We start from the raw sequence: 19,341 nt of genomic DNA on the forward strand, positions 1-19,341 counted from the left end.
ATATAGTGTAAATATGGTCAATTCCATTTTTAATAATGGTGGAGACACTGCATGTGTTCTCATATTGGGCGCATGATCTGCTCTTCACGTGATATACCAATGCCCTTCAAATTGAAATTTGTAGGTGGACAACCAGTCCCGTCAATTTTAGTTATTCTTGGCCCATTTTCATTCAAAATAAAAACAAGTGGAGGCTCTGTTCTTCAGAGGAGACCTGCCCTAGCTATAGGACAGGAAAAACAATGAAGATCGAAGAAGAAAAACAGCTGGAAGAAGATGAGCACTAATTAAAATGGAATAACAGGTCGTGTTGGATGTTGATGATATACATCTACGTGAAGAGGGAGCATTCATTAAGATAGGTCAGGGAGACACGCAAACCTAAGACATGCAAGTGAATAAGTGAGAATTAATGATCATTTAACGTATTGGTCACAAAGGTTTATCAAATAAGAAAGTTAAGTACTGGACCCTGCAAGTTGAGCGATGTGCGTAATTTTCTTCTGTTTTTATCTATTGATTATCTTTACCTAGAATATTATGGCTCGTCTTCATCAGAATAAGGGGCCCCAAGTTCTACAAGCTGGAGTCCTTAGCTGTACAAGAGCTGCTCCTGCGTTAATGGAAGAAAACAACCCTTGTAGACCCCAACATTACGTGAGGTCCAGTGGTCCCAGACCTGTGGGAACAGCAGCAACAACCCAAGTAACGTAGGTAGGACCTGAATGCTACGAGAGGAGAATAGCATCTCATTCCTGGCTGCTGGTTTAGATTAGATTACTTTGTCGCGGGGAGGATGGAATTTTACACGGTATCAAGAGAATTAATGTTAATTGCAAATTAAAAGAGGAGGGTGAAATTGGTCGCGGGTAGGGTGAAATTTGCTGGCCAGCGCAAAAATGTCAGTTTGTCACTAATTGGATGACACTATTTTAAAAGAAGACCAAAAATAGTTCAAAACTATGTATAAAAGCATGTCGAATTATTTGATTACACATAAATACTACTTAATTTTAAATTATAATACCATAATAGCACTAAAACATTGGGTGTAATACATTCCTAACACCTCGATCCCCTCCTCCGCTCTGGACAACTTTTTTTTTTTTTTTTTTCCAGTTATTCTATGCAAAAAAAAAAATTGCAGCCGGTTTGGCCGCAATAGGCACTAAGTATAGATTTTCAAGACTATAGATACCCTCCTTGCATTGTTTTTCATTGGGTGTGTGTGTAGAATTTTGGATTCTAAGAGGTATGGATCTCTTCCCAGGATAAATAATAATACAAAAGATTATAAGAAAATTTGAGTATAAGACAAAAAAATAAATATTTGATGCTTTTTTGCTAAGAAACTCTTCTATGTAGTTCTCTCTTCAAAGGTTAAGAGGAGTCTTCTTATATAGAGCAAAATAAGATTATTATTTTTTAAAATTTCGTAAAGCAAATAATTTGCTTTTTAAAAAGTTGTTTGTCAAATATCACCAAAAGTTATTTGTCATTTATGCAAGTGAGGGATCAACTTTTTGAATAGTTAGAGTGATAGTTAGTTGTTTTAATCACTTATATCGACATGAAAAGATGAGTCTGATGGTTTTGAGGATCTAGACTAAAAATAAAATGGGCCAAAATATTTTTGTGCCTTTTAAAATACTTTTTTTTTATATATATAAAAACAATGGTTGCTTAAGATTTTTGTACATAAGTTGCTATAGGAGAGATGATACCATAACAATCATCTTTATTGTCATCTCTTAATCTAATTATAGAACCTAAGGATAATGAGGATGGAGATGAATAATTGTCTTTGATACTTTATAAAAGTTGCTTCATGATTTGAAAATACTCTTCTTAAGATTGTGTTGAGGACAAGAAGAGCATAAGCATGAGATTGACATGCTAGGAATTTTGAAAATATCTTTGAATTTGGGAGGCATCAAAACCTATGTTAAAGGAATTCTTTGGTTAGGAAATCAAAAATGAAATTTATATCTCCTTTTCATATATTTTGTATCAAAATAAAAAAAAAATACTTAATATAGTTTGTTATCGAGTTAATAAATCATTTTAAAATTTTGTAATGCATAACACAATATAAAAAATCTTTTTTTATAGTGCAATAATTTTTTGACAATCATTCTAATGTGTAGATGTGATTGAAGAATTTATTCCTTGTTATTTTATACTTGTTTAAAAATACCCTTGTATCCCAACTCAAAAGTATCTATCTCAATTATTTTGAGAGTTAAGGGATTAGTAATACATAAATATCAATTTCTTGTTTGTTTTTTAATATGTCAAATAATCCTTTAATAACCAATTTTTTTTTAAAAAAAATAAAATTATTATTATATTATAACAATTCACATGGTGAAATAACTTTACATCCAAAGCAAGCTCAAAAGTGAAAAAGACACACCCTTCATATTTTTTTTGTTGATAATGCCTCATTAACCCTCCTTGCGTTATTTTTTTCCCTCTTTGGCGTCTTTTTTTTTTTTTTTCAAAGAGTGGTTCTATAAAGGTCGATATTTTTGTAACTGCTGGTAGGTGTGTTTTTTAATGATATTGATTTGATTATAGTGAATTTTTTCCTCGGAATAAACTTAATTAAAAAAAATGGAAACACTATATTCTTTTTCATTTTTTATTTGTTATGATTTTCACTATATTTGAAATGCTTAATCTCTAATACGGCGAATCGAGTAGTTTGTAAAGCAATTGAAACTTTGCTTGAAAAAGGATTGACAAGAACTCATTTGACAAAAAAAAAAAAAATTATCCGAAACACTTTGCATCATTGATTCCATAATGTTATGCTGTCCACTGGATTGAGTTTCAATAATATAGGCCTCGAAAGCAAGAAGAGTACGAGACAGCGTCCAGCACCTAGCTGATTTGGACAGCGAGGGTGTCCACCTGCTACGTGGGACCTGCCATCGAGGCATGCCACGTGGATGCAGGCCATGTAATGGGGCTGACGTGGCACGAGATTGGAGGGACTGTCCTCTAGAAAGGGGGGTTGGCCCTTTTGGGTGGGGTCCAGGAAAAAGGGAGAGCCTTTAAGACAAACCCATCTGGCTACTATCCATATTCATGTGCATACATTAATCAATTTGAGCGAGTTAAAAAGCAAAGCAAACCCCATAAAGAAAAGCATGATTCCTGTGCCTTGTGAGGGAAGGGTCACTTTCTCCCCCCCCATAAAATATGCCCTGCAGCATTATTACTAATTCCTCCTCCCTCTTTTTAAATAATTACCACCGCACCCCTGTCATCCTTCTAGCCCCCCTCTGCTTCGTCTGACCAGAACCAAAGTAGTGTGTTACCATAGAGCACGAGGTCACATGAAAATCGGAAGAACCAGGAGAATTAGCGGGAGAGACTCTCTCGCCGGGAGATCTCTGTTCGAGTCTTGTTTTTGTAATAAAAAAAATATAAAAGAATACGGCAGCGTTTGGTGCTGCGTTTGCACCTGCGTTTTGTTCAAATTTGAATTTTTTTTTTTATTGTAAAATTGAGTTCAGTTTGTACTTTTTGGATCGTTTTGATGTGCTGATGTCAAAAATGATTTTTAAAAAATAAAAAATATATCATTGACATGTATTTCGACACGAAAAACTATTTGAAAAGCAACCACTACCACACTACCAAACACGCTCATACGTCGATTAGGTTGCTATTATGGTCACCCCTCCCTGTAGACACTGTTAAGACCTGTAGCTATCTGTTCCATTTTGGGAGGTAAAAATAAATTCATTGAACGAAAGAGGAGGAAAAAAAGTGCACTTATTCCCTGTGCTCACTTTGAAGCAGGAGGGCAAATGGGTAAATTGAAAGTGACCTGAGAGAAATACCCGGGGAGTTTCTTACACGATCTTCTTCACTTTCTTTTCGGGCAATTTGATGGCGTCTTATCTTTTCATTTTCGTCCCCGGTAGTTGAACCCGAGGACCCGTGATTGGTGACCGTCTATGCCCGGTAACAATCATGAACCCTAACCGATGTATCCATAACATAGAGAAGAGCGAATCATCAATAGATTTATTATATATCAAAACCGTCAGAAACCAAAAATATATATAATAATATATGTATAGGCAGATTCTCAAATTCACTCGATTATAAAATTTTATATAGAAAAAAAAAATTAAAACACCTTGATAATATTGAATTAGAATCCCCTTCAAATAGAAAAGCATCATAATAAAAAATATATATCTTTCTAAAAAAAATTATACTTTAATCTCCTTAAATTGAAATGAACACATTCTTAAATTTAATCTTCAATTAAAAATTGTTCTTTATCAAGAATATATTTTTCAGGATGAGTTGTCCTATTATAAATTCCTAACATATTTGTGCAAATCATCTCATTATAAATTCTTAACAACACCTTTGTATGGGACATCTCTTCATAGATATCACCATCAGAATTACGAATGAGAGCAATTGATGTAAACAAAAACAATATACCAGTTCCTGGAGGGATCCTTCTTATCATCTCATGCATAAGCCCACCATATTTTGCAACTTCTTCCAATGATAGTGTTCCACGTAATATTAGGGGTGAGCAAAAAAACCAAGAAATTGAGAAAACCGAGAAAAAAATAACTGAAAAAACCGAACCGAAAAAAAAAAAAAACCGATTAAACCAATTAAAATTTTGAAAAAACCGACTGGTTCGGTTCGGTATCGGTTATAGGCTTATAAAACCGAACCGAATCGAACCAAAAAAACCGAGCCAAACTGGAAAAAAAAAGAGTCAAACTGAGAAAACCGAGCCACAACCGGAAAAAACCGAGCCAACCCGGTTTGAACCGGTTTTTTCCCTTAAAAAGCCGAACCGAAACCGGTCGGTTCGAACCAGTTTCGGTTCCGGTTTCGGTTTTTTTTTTTTAAAAAAAAATTTCAATTTGGTTATTTTTTTTAATAAAAACCGAACCGAATCAAATTTACTCACCCCTGCATAATACAATAAAGCAAAATTAACCATCAAGGATCTTTACGCTCTCTTTCAGCTATGATTGTTTGATAGCACATAATAAAACAAAAATGATTACTAAAAAATCATTGAATTTTAATACCAAAAAAACTTAAATGAAGAATAAATTAATTTAATACATGTTAAAAATTTTAAAGCCCAAAAACACTATAAGTATTTAGATTTACTAAATATTTTTTTTTTTCATTTAATTTTTTATTTGTCAAAATTTTATAGGGTAATAAATTTTAGATTTAAAGCTTGTAATAAAACTGTTTTCCTTAAAAAAAAAAACAAAAACAATAAAAATAATTATAGGGTATTGTATAGAGTGCTATAGGCCACGTAGCCATAGTGACGAGAGAGAGAATAAAAGGAAGTGGTGCCAGCTATGAAGTTGAAGGATCAAAGCTTTCTCTGAGGTCAAAGCTGGCAATTTATTTATTTTAGTTATTTATTTATTGCTTTTCTTTGAAGGCCAGGCCAGGCCAGGCCTCTCTCTCTGTCTCTCTCAGCTTTAGTTTCTCTCCCATATTTACAACACACTTGAAACATAAACAAGATTTTAAATCCAAAGATCAACCCTCCCTCTCTCTCCACTTTGTTCCCGTTTTCCCTCTCTCTATTCATTCCCTTGCTATATATATTTCTTCTCCTTTCTATCTCACAACCGAAAAAATATATGTGCTTTGGGGGAGATAGAGATAGAGATAGAGAGAGCCTGACTTAGAAAAGAGAGGGGAAGTGGTTAATGGTTGATTCTTCTTCCTAAACAAGAAAAAAATACAACCATGGCTGCTTCTACTTCTCCTTGTCTAAGTATGAATGAAAAGAAGCACTGGTGGCTAAGCAACCGGAAGGTAAAACATACAGTTTTCTTCCTTTGACGAAGAGGATCTCTGTTTTGCCTTTACATTTCATTTCTAATGGTTTATTTCAGCTCTTTCTCGAATGGGTTTGAGCTTTTCTTTTTTCATACGTATATATTTTCCTGTGAGAGTTAATGAGCTAGTGCATTAACTTTCGTGTGATAATACAGATTGTGGACAAGTACATTAAAGATGCAAGAAGCCTGATTGCAAGCCAAGAACAGAGCGAGATGGCGTCGGCTCTTAAGCTTCTAGACGCGGCACTTGCACTCTCTCCTCGCCTAGAAGTGGCTCTTGAACTCAAAGCAAGATCTTTGCTCTATCTTAGGCGATTCAAGGAGGTGGCTGATATGCTTCAAGACTACATTCCTAGCCTTAAAATGGCAAGCGACGATTCGGGATCTATTTCTTCTTCTGATAGTTCTTCTCAGCAGCTTTCAAGAGAGCGAGTTAAGCTGCTGCCTTCAGATAACTCTGATCCAAGTTTCAAGTGTTTCTCTGTCTCCGACTTGAAGAAGAAAGTGATGGCCGGACTCTGTAAAAATTGCGATAAAGAAGGGCAATGGAGGTAAGTTCCTCGGTTTCTGTTTCTCTTTTAAAGCTGTGGTATGCGGTTCAACTTTTAATAACCATATTTATTGTCTAGATCAGTGGATATGTTTTTGCATTGGTTTGAGTAAAACACAGCCAGCCAGCCATGTGTTCTTACCTTTTTCTTTTCTTTTAGGACATGAAGGTGGTAGTGATAATTGAATTTTTAAAACTTTCAACTATCAAAGGTCTTTTTTTGTTTTTGTTTTGGGAACTACGTAGTAATTCTCTCCAGTGAAAATGCTTTTGCTTCTCATAAAGGCTAGTAGCACACGGGCTTTGCCCCGCTTTGGCATGATTTGATCATCTTTTGAGGTTAAAGTAGAAAATCCCATGATGGCTAGCTGTGCGTTTGCCCAAATCAGTATTTTATTTTATTATACTGTTTTAACTTCTAACTAATTATTTTCTTTTGAAATTAACTAGTTAAAAAAAAAAAAAGTTGAGTTGTAACTTGGGATCTTGGTGCCAAAGACTCCAAATTTACTGGTTAAACACTTGAAACTGAATGATTCTATTCAACTAACTCGATCATTAACGTATATTCTTACAGGTACCTGGTTTTAGGCCAAGCTTGCTGCCATCTAGGTCTAATGGAGGATGCCATGGTGCTTCTCCAGACCGGAAAACGCCTGACAACTGCTGCATTCCGCCGTCAAAGCATTTCCTGGTCAGAGGACAGCTTCTCTCTCTCAAACTTCCCAATCTCCAGCGATATATCCACATTGACAGCCCCACCTTCCCCACCGAGAAATTTAACCGAATCTGAAAGCGTTACGCAACTCCTTGCCCACATTAAGCTACTGCTTCGCCGCCGAACAGCCGCGCTGGCGGCCCTGGATGCCGGCCTCTATTCCGAGGCCATCCGCCACTTCACTAAGATCTTGGAGGGCCGACGAGGGGCCCCACAGGGATTCCTTGCTGAATGCTATATGCATAGAGCTTATGCATACAAAGCATCGGGAAGAATTGCAGAGTCCATTGCTGATTGCAACAAGACTTTAGCTTTAGAACCCGCCTGCATTCAGGCGCTTGATACAAGAGCTTCTCTTCTGGAAACAATCCGGTGCTTGCCCGATTGTTTGCATGATCTGGAGCACTTGAAACTACTGTATAATTCAATCTTGAGGGATAGGAAGCTACCAGGTCCTGCTTGGAAGCGGCACAAGGTTAGGTACAGGGAGATTCCTGGGAAACTTTGTGCATTGACTACCAAGATTCAAGAACTGAAGAAGAGAGTTGCTTCTGGGGAGACTAGAAATGTTGATTATTATGCTTTGATTGGATTAAGGCGTGGGTGTTCGAGATCCGAATTAGAAAGAGCTCATTTGTTATTGAGCTTGAGGCACAAGCCTGATAAGTCTATAAGTTTCGTTGAGAGGTGTGAGTTTGCAAACGATACGGATCTTGAATCGGTAAAAGACCGAGCAAAAATGTCTGCTTTGTTGCTCTATAGATTGCTTCAAAAGGGTTATTCTAACGTCATGTCAACAATCATGGATGAAGAGGCTGCAGAGAAGCAAAGAAAGAAGGCAGCAGCTGCTGCTTTGCAAGCAGCAATTCAAACCCAACAGACAACTCAAAATGCCAAAAAGGAATCGAACCCATCTGCAGTGGAGATTTCTGGTCCCAACAGGATCAATTCCAGTGAAAATAAGGTGGCATCTGCATCTTCAGGGAGCAACACTGCATCTGTCTTTCAAGGGGTGTTTTGCCGGGACCTTGCTGCGGTTGGGAATTTGCTATCACAAGCTGGGTTTAACCGTCCACTTGCGGTGAAATTCGAAGCATTAAGCTGCTAAACGATAAAACAAGTTTCTTGAGATGTCACCGGCAGTGGAATCTCTGGTTCATTTTGTACAAACACATACATAAATTTAGGCTGCCGGGAAATTTTGTTACCTTTTCCATTTCTTTCTTAATCTCGCCATCTACTCTACTTGTACAGAATTTCCAGTACCGAATTTGCTATTTATGGATCTATGCTTTATTGCTTAGTTTAAATTTGGAATTTTATTAGTACCTTCGCATCCTGTTCTCACTATTCGTTTTAACTAATTTGGGTTTTGGACAAGATATGTTCTTGTAACTTGGTATCCTCCACATGTGTAGCCAGGGGATTGCTGAGAAGCAAGCTGGCTTCGGGTTCTCTCTGGTGTCTCTTCCGTTGCATTCAATTTTTATCAGTCTATCAATAAGCTGACACATCTGACATTCCACTAGATCTCATTAAATTGCTAATGCCACATCAGGTTTATCTCTATCCACTTGGCTTGGTGAGAAAAATCTCTGTAACTAAACAGCGAATGCTATAATCCTATTGGGTTAGAAGCCACCCTGTGCGGGTGCTATGGCTTTGAGTGCATCTTGTAATTAAGACATGGCCGTGTTCTAATGGTGGAAACTGCAGAAGGGACCATGTCAAGTATCTATCTCCCAGCGGAAAAGAGGGTGTCAGTTTTTTTTTTTTTCACGCCCGGCTATGGCAACAGAGGAAGGGGTCCTAATCAAACACTCAATACAAGATAAAACAAGTTGGTTTTGAAAAGGAGGTGTCATGTCAATTCAAGGCTGGCATCATTCGAGCTTCGAGCTTTTTTTCTACACATCTGCACTCCACACATCTGTGTATATACACCTAAAGTGTACAAAATAATGACTGGCTGAGGCAAGATACAGAGCAATAATGGCGACTCGCATTCTGCTGTCTTTTGCTGGGGGGAGGCTTAGACTTTTAAGAGGGTTGTTGGGTATCAATAAGGTTTCCCAACCTCCTCAGACCCTCATTTTATCTGTTGGAACATTTAGATAGCATTTCTTTACTTTTCTATTGCAGAAAAGATAATGCAGAGAAGATAGAGGGAATGGAAAATATATATATAAAAAAGAAATTGATATGAAAATAAATTTGTTTTTGGGATAAATTTAGAGCTAATTTTTATAGTTTTAAAAAATGAGATATTAAAAGATATATCTTAAAAATAATTATTATTATAGTTTTAAAATTTAATTTAGAGGCTGATTTAGAACAAAACCAAGGTTATTGGTTGAACAGTGGGTCTAAAGGTTTTCTCAAAACTGTCTTTGCCAATTAAACACTTACCATTACTATGAGTTGCTTTTACTGTGGGAAATAATTAAGATTGCCTTTCCGTGTGGTCATCAATTTTTGCCAAAGAAAAACAATTATTCGAGCATGATCATTGCTTGAACTGCCAAGTAATTATCCTTGTAATTTGACAATTACCGCAGAGAGCCCATCTTGAACAATATTGTTAAGCAATTTAAAATAGAATCATTTTCATTTCATTTCATTATTAAGATTAAGTTCATGTTTATCTACACGGATTGAAACTATGATTGAAATAAAAAGATATAAGCTTTTGTGTTTTTTATTCCAATCATAATCTAAAAATGAAACAGCCGTGTAAACAAATACAGAATCTAAAAAATTTAGTAAAAATTTAAATGAATAATAACAAAAAATAGAAATGAATGATAGTTGCATATAGTTTTCCATATAAATGATGAAGGATAAAAGAAAAGAATGAGATAGAACATAATGACCAAAACTTGATGTCTTTTTCTTTTTTGTTTTTATTAATATAGGTGTTTGGGATAGTTTGTATATACCTTAATTATTTTTACAAATCTTAAAATTAATAATCATATAATTTTTTAATAGTCCTAAAATTTATAAAATTTAAACCAAAACAAACATAAAACAACAGTGAAGTAAACTCCTCATTGTTAGCTTGATGTCTCTCTTGTTGATGGAGGAAAGTAGGTGCATGCATTGTTTAGGTGATACTGTTCACTTTAAGGCACCAAAAAGGAGCTCCCAAGCCTAGCAGTGTACTCAAATAATATGCCATCTTTACTCGTTAAAAATGCTCTCTGTGTCTTTCCTTACAAGTGATTTGAGAACTTTTTTAACCTCATAAATTTGGCTTTGTCCTTTTGTTCTTCCACGCTACTCAACAACTTTAGCTGTATCCAGTCCCCACCCTCATGCAAAATGATCATTATGTTGATAATTAACTTCTGATCAACAGAGAGCTCGAGATTAATTATGATTGGAACGTCTGCCTGTCTTTTCTCTCTCCCGTTGATTAAGCCTTGATGAGATCTCAGCTGGTCTAAACTTGGATTCACTCCATGTTAATACGAGTGATGATTTTGATACTTGTCTTGCCCTACCAGTAAGAGTACGTGCGTGCTATAGTTTCGGATGCTCAAGTTTTTTTTTTTTTTTTTTTTTATTTACATGGATGTCCGGACCAGCGCATACTACAACTAATTTTACAGTTCCACTGAACATCCTGTAAACCCAATAAACATGCAAGGCACCACGAGAGATGACAGACATGCACATAATAAAATTTAAATCTTGATACAGAAAAAGGAAACAAGCCCCTACCACCACTATGCCACCCTCATAAGAACTTGCTCTCAATCTGCAGTATGATATCTCCTGTAGAATTTCATGACACTTGTTCTTGCTGGGTTTTTTTAACGGACGATTATTTGAATTCATGGATTGATGTTTTCAGCAATTTTCAAACGCTGGAAACCCACTCTGGTACGAATGTGAGCCAGTTACAATGCCATCGTAATTCTTGGACGCTTCTTGCAATATTAAATTCCAACTCTTTTAGAACATTATATTTATTTTCTTCTGGCGAAAGAAAGGGGGCTCTGCACGAATTCTCAGGAGGCTGCCATTTTTATAAATAAAGTCGTCAGATCAGATATCATGGAGCATCTCTAAAAGCATGGGATGTTATTTAAGGCTTAATCCCCACAAAGTAAAACAAATTAAATTCATGGTATCCTGTATAATGACTGCAACACCCTCGCGTGACGGGTGCATTTGGAGGGTAAGAAGGGAACTAGGAGGAACAGAGGACTCGGTGTTTGAAGGCTGGGAACAATGGAAAGAGGAGAAGTCGTGGCCAGATATGATGATGTCAGGAGCCCCATGTGATGCTATCATGTGCAATGATCTCCCTTTTCTTCCTTTTTCCTTCTGATAAGGAGGAGTGGGTACTCAAGGCTTGTTTCTAGCTCTTTGTCAAAACCAGGTTTTGGGGAATTTTACAAGTAGATGTGTTCGTTGATTAGTTGTTAGCACTAATTTCTCGTCCATTTCACACCTTTTCATCTTTTAGCTCAACTTTTAGTGTGGTTGAATGTTTGCTAATCTTTAGCATTTTTTGGTGACTTGAAAAACTTTCTTTTGAGAAATTCTTGTAAATAATTTTTTCCCCCGTCATTTGTTTTAGGACTGGTTGGTATTAAGATAGCTTTTATGATTGTAGTTTGAAATTTTTTTTTAATAAAAAGCAATTCTAGTTTCTGCTAGTATGGTTCTATGCATACTTGGTTAAAACTATTATTAAGATTAATGTTGAATAAAAAATAATAAAAAAGTATTTGATTAAAATTATTTTTGAAGTTGTTGAAACTTAAATAACTAAACAGAACATTATATAATTAATGGCTTCAAATTAAATAAAAAGCATGTGATTATTAATAAATAAGAAGCAAAGCAACACTAAGAAATTAATATTGTGTGAAGCAAAAACAAACTAAGGGATGTTAAGTAGAGAATAAATCATTTTAACCCTATAAAATTAAATAAGAAAGTTTAAAAATTAAAATATCATATTCAATGATAAACATGTCTATTTTGATCGGTTACTATATTATCATACATGAAATAACATGACAATAACTAGTTCTTCAATGAACTTCATTAAAATTCAATAATTTTAATTGTTTCCAACTAGTTCTTTTGATAAGCATTGTTAATAAGTTGTTATATATAAATACTTTAAATAGAAATGAACAATAACAAGTAATTTCCAATTACCTTGAATTTTAGTGCCAAGTAAATTTATAAAAGATAGAACAAAGACCAACCTATTATTTCATCAATGTAGAACAAAGATAGAACATTGCTAGTTATACGACAATAACTAGCAATGCAAAGAGTGTATCCTCACTTTCAACATTCAGTGAGGAATTGAAACTTACTTTTTAACTTTAAAATTTGACATTTAACGACCATAAATTAGTAACTATAAATTTTATGCATGAGCGTTTTCTTGAGAAGGATGGGTTTAGGTATGTATATATTAAAAGGTTGGATTGATAAGAATGTAACTGCTTATGCTAAACTTGGCACCGGGCTTACCTTTACAATATGGGATGTTTAAAAAGGGACAATAGTAATATTATTCAAGATTATAACTTGGAAGCTAACTTTTGGTTACCAAATTTAATTGGATATTGGTTATAAGCTGATTATTTTCTCTTCTCTATTGCTAAAATTTGCATCCTTTTATAGACTTGAAAGTTGGTTAGCAAACTTTTTCTTTATCTCACTCAAAAATAAATGAATAGGACTTACATGCTTAGGTTATTAATATTTTGGTAGTCATCGTTAAAAAAAAAAATCCAAGACAAAGTTTCTCATTGTTCTATGCTTTACACTCTACCATTGAGTGAAGGTGACATTATAGTGATTTGATGGCTTTGTTATGTCACAACTACATAGATAGATAGATAGATCTTTTATATATATATATATATATATATATATATATATATATATATAATAACATAAGAAAATGATGTTTCAAAATTAGTTGTGTAATAACATCTAAACTTCCACTTATGAAGCCTAATAAGGATTTAGGTTGCGTTTGTTTCTCGAAAAGTAGTTTTCGAGAAACCATTTTTCAAATTTTATTGTATTTGTTTGCCGTTAGGAAAGTTGGTCAACGGAAAACATTTTCTAGTTAAAGGAAAATTTGGCTTGGTTTCCAGAAAAGTATTTTCCTTTTATTTTGGATTGAAAACACTTTCCGGAAGCTGTGAAAAATTTAGAAATGTCATATTATTTGCTAATTATATCAAATTTGGTCCTTAAAGTTTTGGTTGCTATATATATTTTGTTTTTCAATTTCATCCCTTAGAATTTAATTTTTATATTAACTTTGATCCTTTTTTTATAATTGTTATTTGCTTTTTCCTTATTATTTTTTAATAGAATTTTTTTATCTATCAAATTTGATCTCCATTCTTTTGATTGTTACTTCTTTATTTGAAATAATTTATGAAATGTTAATTATTATTATTTTAATTTCTTCATCTTTCAATTTTTTTATTTTTTAGATTTGATCTCTATTATTTTGATTATTTATTTATTTTATTTGAGATAATTTATGAAATTATATTTTTTTTAATTTCATTCTCATTTATTTTTTTAATAAACTTGAAAAAAATAAAACATTAATAAGTTATTTTCCAACTCATTTTCCATGACATGGCCAAACACTGGAAAGTGTTTTCCAACTTATTTTCCATTACACTACCAAACATCGAAAAATAATTCACTTTCTAAAAAGAAACTACTTTCCAGCAAACAAACAAGGTTTTAGAAAATAATATTGGAATCCTATGAAATCCAAAATTGAGTAGTTCTTGAAGTGAAATTATTTAATTGTCCAACATATGGAAAGTTGTCCAATGTTCCTTACTAAAAAATAAATTCTAAGATGGATTGGCTTATGAGTTGTGGGCCAACTATGCCTCTAATCATTCCAGAGCTACTATTAGTATTTCATGATTTTTTATGGATTTTTATTCATGTGTTTATCAAGCACTCAACTTTGTCATTTGATCTTTAAATACATTTGTGTCAATAATCTTTATTTAGTTGTGTTTAAATGTAATTTTATGTATATTTTTTAAAATATAGAGGGAGAAGGGTTGGGTAGTTACTGCTAGAACCAACAACAACTCATTCAATCATTCGTGATTACCTGAGAAAGGTGTATTGAGGAAGGAATGGAGATAAAAAGAATGACAGTGAGAGGATTATCTCTTGCTATACCTCGAGGGGAGTGCTTCGACATGCTTGGTCCCAAATGATGCAAGGAAAACCTTGTTTATTAGTATAGTCGGTAAAAAAAATGAATAGAAATAGCTTTCAATCATTTTCTTGTTTCTTCTTTTATACTAGAAATGGTAAACATGTTCATGATAGTTATTGATCAAATAGTCAATCTTGCTTAGTACATCCATTTCTAGTAACCTACCATGATTGGTTAACATATCTAGAGAAGTTACTACATAAGAATGTTACTTATGCTATGAAGAGCTTTGGGAAGGATATTCATGTCCTACAAAATCATCAAAGAAAAGAATAACAATAAAAAAAATTCAATATATTGATTGGCCAAAGAACTTGACTTAAGGACTCTAGCATTCCAGGTAGCAGAGAAAAAAACTATGATTTTTTTTTTAATGGAAATACATTACAACATTTTTATAATTCATTATAATCTTGATATAAATACCAATCTAAGTAATTCAAATACCAAATATTACACAAATATTCTACAAATAACAATTTCAGTACATTACACAGCCAAAGGACATTCACATTATAATAGTGTAGACACATCAATAATTTCCATTTCTATTATGGAATATATTAAGTAAAAGAACAAAATCAATAAGAGTGATGGATGTAAGGCACAACTCTCATTATTAAGACCTTAAACTTTACTAACACATATCATTTAGTCATTCAAGCTTTGTAGTAATGTCTCTTATTGTTAACAACATCTATCTCTTGCTTCTTGAAAGTAAAAAATCCAAAGCATAACAATAAAAGTCACCATCTTTAACAATGTTATCAATAGAATGAAGCTCAATCATCACATCTGTAATACTACACTTTTTTTTATTTTTATTGGTAGAGGTGCATAATTCACTCTTGATGGAGACACTATCTAATAGTAAACCAAAACAATAAACTAACTAAGCTCAAACTCTAAAAACTTTTTCTTTCTTTTTCTCCCACCTTTCTTTGTGGAATATGTTTTGTTTTCTTTTTCACTATTATGGGTGTTACTGTTTCCACATTCACTCAATTTATGATGTTACTAACATCATTAACAAAATTAGTTGTGACATCCTTCTCTGAATTACCATTTTCTTCCTCTAAATTCATATTATCATCACCTATAACATTCCCTACCATCATCATCTCTACCACCATCAACAAATAAAACTCTTTTAAATGAAGTCCAAACAAGCTGTTCAGCAGCCACAATATTGTTGAATATTTTATCAAATTTACTATAACTAGATGGTTTAATACCAACATGCCTAAACTTTTTAGCTCCTATAATTTCCTACTTAAAAGAAAATCAATATAATAGATAACATATAATCGATTTTTTAGCTGCTAAAAGCAACAATTTAAAGTTAAGAACATAAAATTCTTAAAACTAACCTGGATTTTTAATTTCCACCATTTATTGCATGCGTAAATAATTCCAATTTCATTATTCCATCCAACACCAATTTCAGCAACTAATTTTTTTTTTTTCCAAATCCTTTAATTTTTTTTATACCATCCCATCTGTTCTTAAATTATGACTTGATGAAAGAATGGCAAGTCTTTTCTTTGAATATATTCATCATATATTTCCATCCATTTTTATTAAAATATGTATTTGGTCTCATACCATTATCAACTGTTATGATATGTGTGTCATAAAAAGTATACAACATTTCTTTTGTCTAGGATGTTTTGTCTTGACTTTGATGACCTTCCATTGCTTGATGTGCTAGCCTTGTTCAGCATGCACAAGCATAAACATTAGTATTATATTTAATTATGACATTTAAACAAAATTTGGTATCACTTAACCAAAATTATCACATAACATCCAATGACATATCACTTTTTTCTAAAATTGTATATGTTAAGATGTAAGGAAAACATACAAAAAAGTCCTGGAGTTAATAATTGGAGTATATATTGACAATAATATATATTATGGGAATGACCAACCCAGTGTACACCATAACACAACATCTGTCCTTATTAATATAAATGTGTTAAGAGTTAATAATTAGTGTCTAAGTATTGCATGCTAGTCAGCTAGCTAGGAGAAATAAGAAATAAAATCAATGCAAATGGCTCAGAAGATGGAAATTAAAGTTAGAGCCTTCATTAGTGATTCTTTCCTATAAAAAATTGCATGCGCCAAAAGCAATTTAATCTGTCAAGATACTTTTTCTCAAGTTAAAGTTGAATTAATCAAATCCCTAGACCTCTAAATAATTGATGGGAACTAGTATACTTTTAACGAATTAATATTATAGACATCAATATCAATCAATAAGTCTTACTACCTGGCATAATTTTAAAACTCTACCTAGCTCTTAAAAAAAACAGAGAAAGGCAAAAACTTGGGTGACCTAGTAAAAAACCTAGGTTAACCCAATTGTAACCCATTGACTATTTTTTTTTTATAACAAAAATAACATTGTTTTGCTTTATAAAAAAATTAGGATTGACACGGAATAACTTGGTAACCTAGTCAAAACCTGTGACCCAGGTCTTAGTCTGGGTCGACCAATAGGTCGAGTTTAAAAACCTATTCTACCAGGGTCACTCAGATCTAAAAACTAATTCAACACTGAAGGTTTATGATGCCTTACTTGGATCCAAGAAAATAATCCATAAATTTTTACTATGAGTTAAGGATTTTTTAAAAAATAAAAAATATATTACCAGTTAATCAACACATTCACCACATGAGAAATTGGATTTCTAGATTGTTCTTCTTCTTCCTTTACTACAAAGAATGAACTGGAGATACTTTTATTCCTACCACTAACATACCCTGCAATTTCAGAATAAAACACAAAACCTCATAAGTGGAAATGTTAGAAAAACCAGAATATATAACATATCTTTACATTGAGTTTGAAGTGATAGGAGAAGAAAATGATGATTTCAGTTATTAAAACAAGAATAAAACATCATAAATAAACAAAACTCATGTTTCAAATATCTTAATCTATTGCATTTACCAAAATCTATAAATTAATTCTTGCTTAAAAGGATATGTTTGTCTTCAAATTATCATTGGATTTTTGAAGAAAAAGGTAGGATTAACTTTTAACAAAACAAATAGATTAGAGGGTATTTTAGTCTGACGAATTACAATGGTCAAAATCTCTCTTTTTATGTTGTCAAAGTAACAAAAACAACTAGGGTAAGATATAAAAGAAAGCATCTCCAAGATGTTTCAAGATAACTAAGTTTATATCTCAATTATTGGTGGGGTCTACTTCTTAAACCATAAGTTTTTCTGTGTAACTAAATACTCTTCTCCTGTGGTTGGAAAAAAAACCCAACAATTACTGCACTTTCAAATAAAAACTTAAAGAACTAAGTCCTAAAGCTCAACACACACACATATTTTAGGTTATCCAAACTAACACCAACTAGGTATATTTATGGTATTTGAACCCCAAGTTCAACAAACAACAACGAGCTTAATAAAAATAATGCATCCATATTTCATGAGTGTGAGCTCATGAATAACTTTTTATTAGGTTAAATGCCATATCTTACCCCTTGAACTAATAGGGTTATGAAGAAATAAGTTTTGAATTATTAATTTAGTCGTCTATTTTATTTTAAAATTATTATTTATTAAGTAAATTAAGATATATTCTCGTTGAACTTCAGTTGTTAGTTTAAATACTATATATAAAAAATAAAAAAGAAAATTTTGGAATTGATGTTGTCTCTCTCCATATAAATCATTCATTGAAATGACAATATTAAATGATGCATCGTTTCATATTTTTATATATATTTTTAATTATTTTAATCTCTTAAGAAATTAAATTACTTCAAAATTGCTTTCGTTTATAACATTTAGATAGCATTTAGGAACGCGTTTGAAACCGCGTTCTTAAAAAATTCAAAAAAAAAAATTTATTAAAATTTAATACGGTTTGTACTTTTTGGATGGTTTTGATGTACTGATGTCAAAAATAATTTTTAAAAAATAAAAAAAATATTATTGACATGCATTTCAGCACGAAAAATTATTTGAAAAGCAACCGCTACCACACTGCCAAACACGCTCTTAGATTAATGATCAAAGCTTAACAATCGGTTAAATTTGACAGCATATCTTAATTTATTCATTAAATAATAGTTTAAATAGACAACAAATCAATTAATGGATAGTCTAGATCTTATTTGATACAACCCAATAATTAAGAGGGTAAAATATCTCATCAAACCTTTTTAATTACATGGAGCAACGGGACATGGCGTGGATTGTTTGATGTTGAAGCAATCTATGCACTCATTTTTATGGCTTGTAGGCAAAAATAGATGGGAAAACGATAGATCTTTTGATTGATTATATTGTTGTAGACTTGTAGTGACTTTTTCTTTCTTTCTTTCTTTTTTTAGTATGACTTTTGTGACATTAAGAGCTTGATTAGTGGTAAGAAAACTCGAGTCTAATCATGATTTGAGGTTGTTGTCTCAAAGACCCACAGCTTAACACGTAATGAAACCAGTAAAAACACCTTTATTACAGATCATAGATAGAGTGTGCTTGAAGCCAAGCAGAAAACTCTTTTGTTTGGTACTTTATTTTCTTACTATTTTCAAAGGACCATGTCCCCGATTTTGTGCATCCGAGAACAACCTGCATGGCATCCGATTCCTTGATAAAAGAAAAGGAAGAAAAAAGAAGAATTCCAAAGCTTTGGGGGGCGCATAACCAAAGTCACCTCTTGGGAATAAGTTGATAGCTAAATCTGGGACATCAAGCTTTGAAGTTTCATTTTCAAGTTTTAGGATGGATTTAGGTTATAAATAGAAAGGACTGTTCCCAACATCATGGATGCCACGTACAAAAAGTCAACTACTCAGTTTTTTTTTTTCTTTTCTTTTCATTTTTTATATCAAGGTAACCCCTGATAGTTCATCACCTAGCAGGAGAAACCCTTTTGCCATCACCAGCAATCCAAACGGATTCGACTAAGGAACCAAAA

The 19,341-nt window shown here is 33.0% G+C and overlaps 1 protein-coding gene across 1 annotated transcript; it reads left to right on the forward strand.

Moving 5' to 3' along the window:
- The first annotated feature begins 5,419 nt into the window (after window positions 1-5,419).
- Window positions 5,420-8,438, forward strand: LOC118046856 (uncharacterized). Its single transcript, XM_035055925.2, has 3 exons — window positions 5,420-5,841; window positions 6,021-6,418; window positions 6,995-8,438. The coding sequence occupies exons 1-3, from the start codon at window positions 5,773-5,775 to the stop codon at window positions 8,241-8,243; spliced, it is 1,716 nt and encodes a 571-aa protein (XP_034911816.1). The 5' UTR covers window positions 5,420-5,772; the 3' UTR covers window positions 8,244-8,438.
- The last annotated feature ends 10,903 nt before the right edge of the window (window positions 8,439-19,341 follow it).

This window comes from Populus alba, chromosome 2 (assembly GCF_005239225.2).
Source record: "Populus alba chromosome 2, ASM523922v2, whole genome shotgun sequence".
Taxonomy (NCBI): domain Eukaryota; kingdom Viridiplantae; phylum Streptophyta; class Magnoliopsida; order Malpighiales; family Salicaceae; genus Populus; species Populus alba.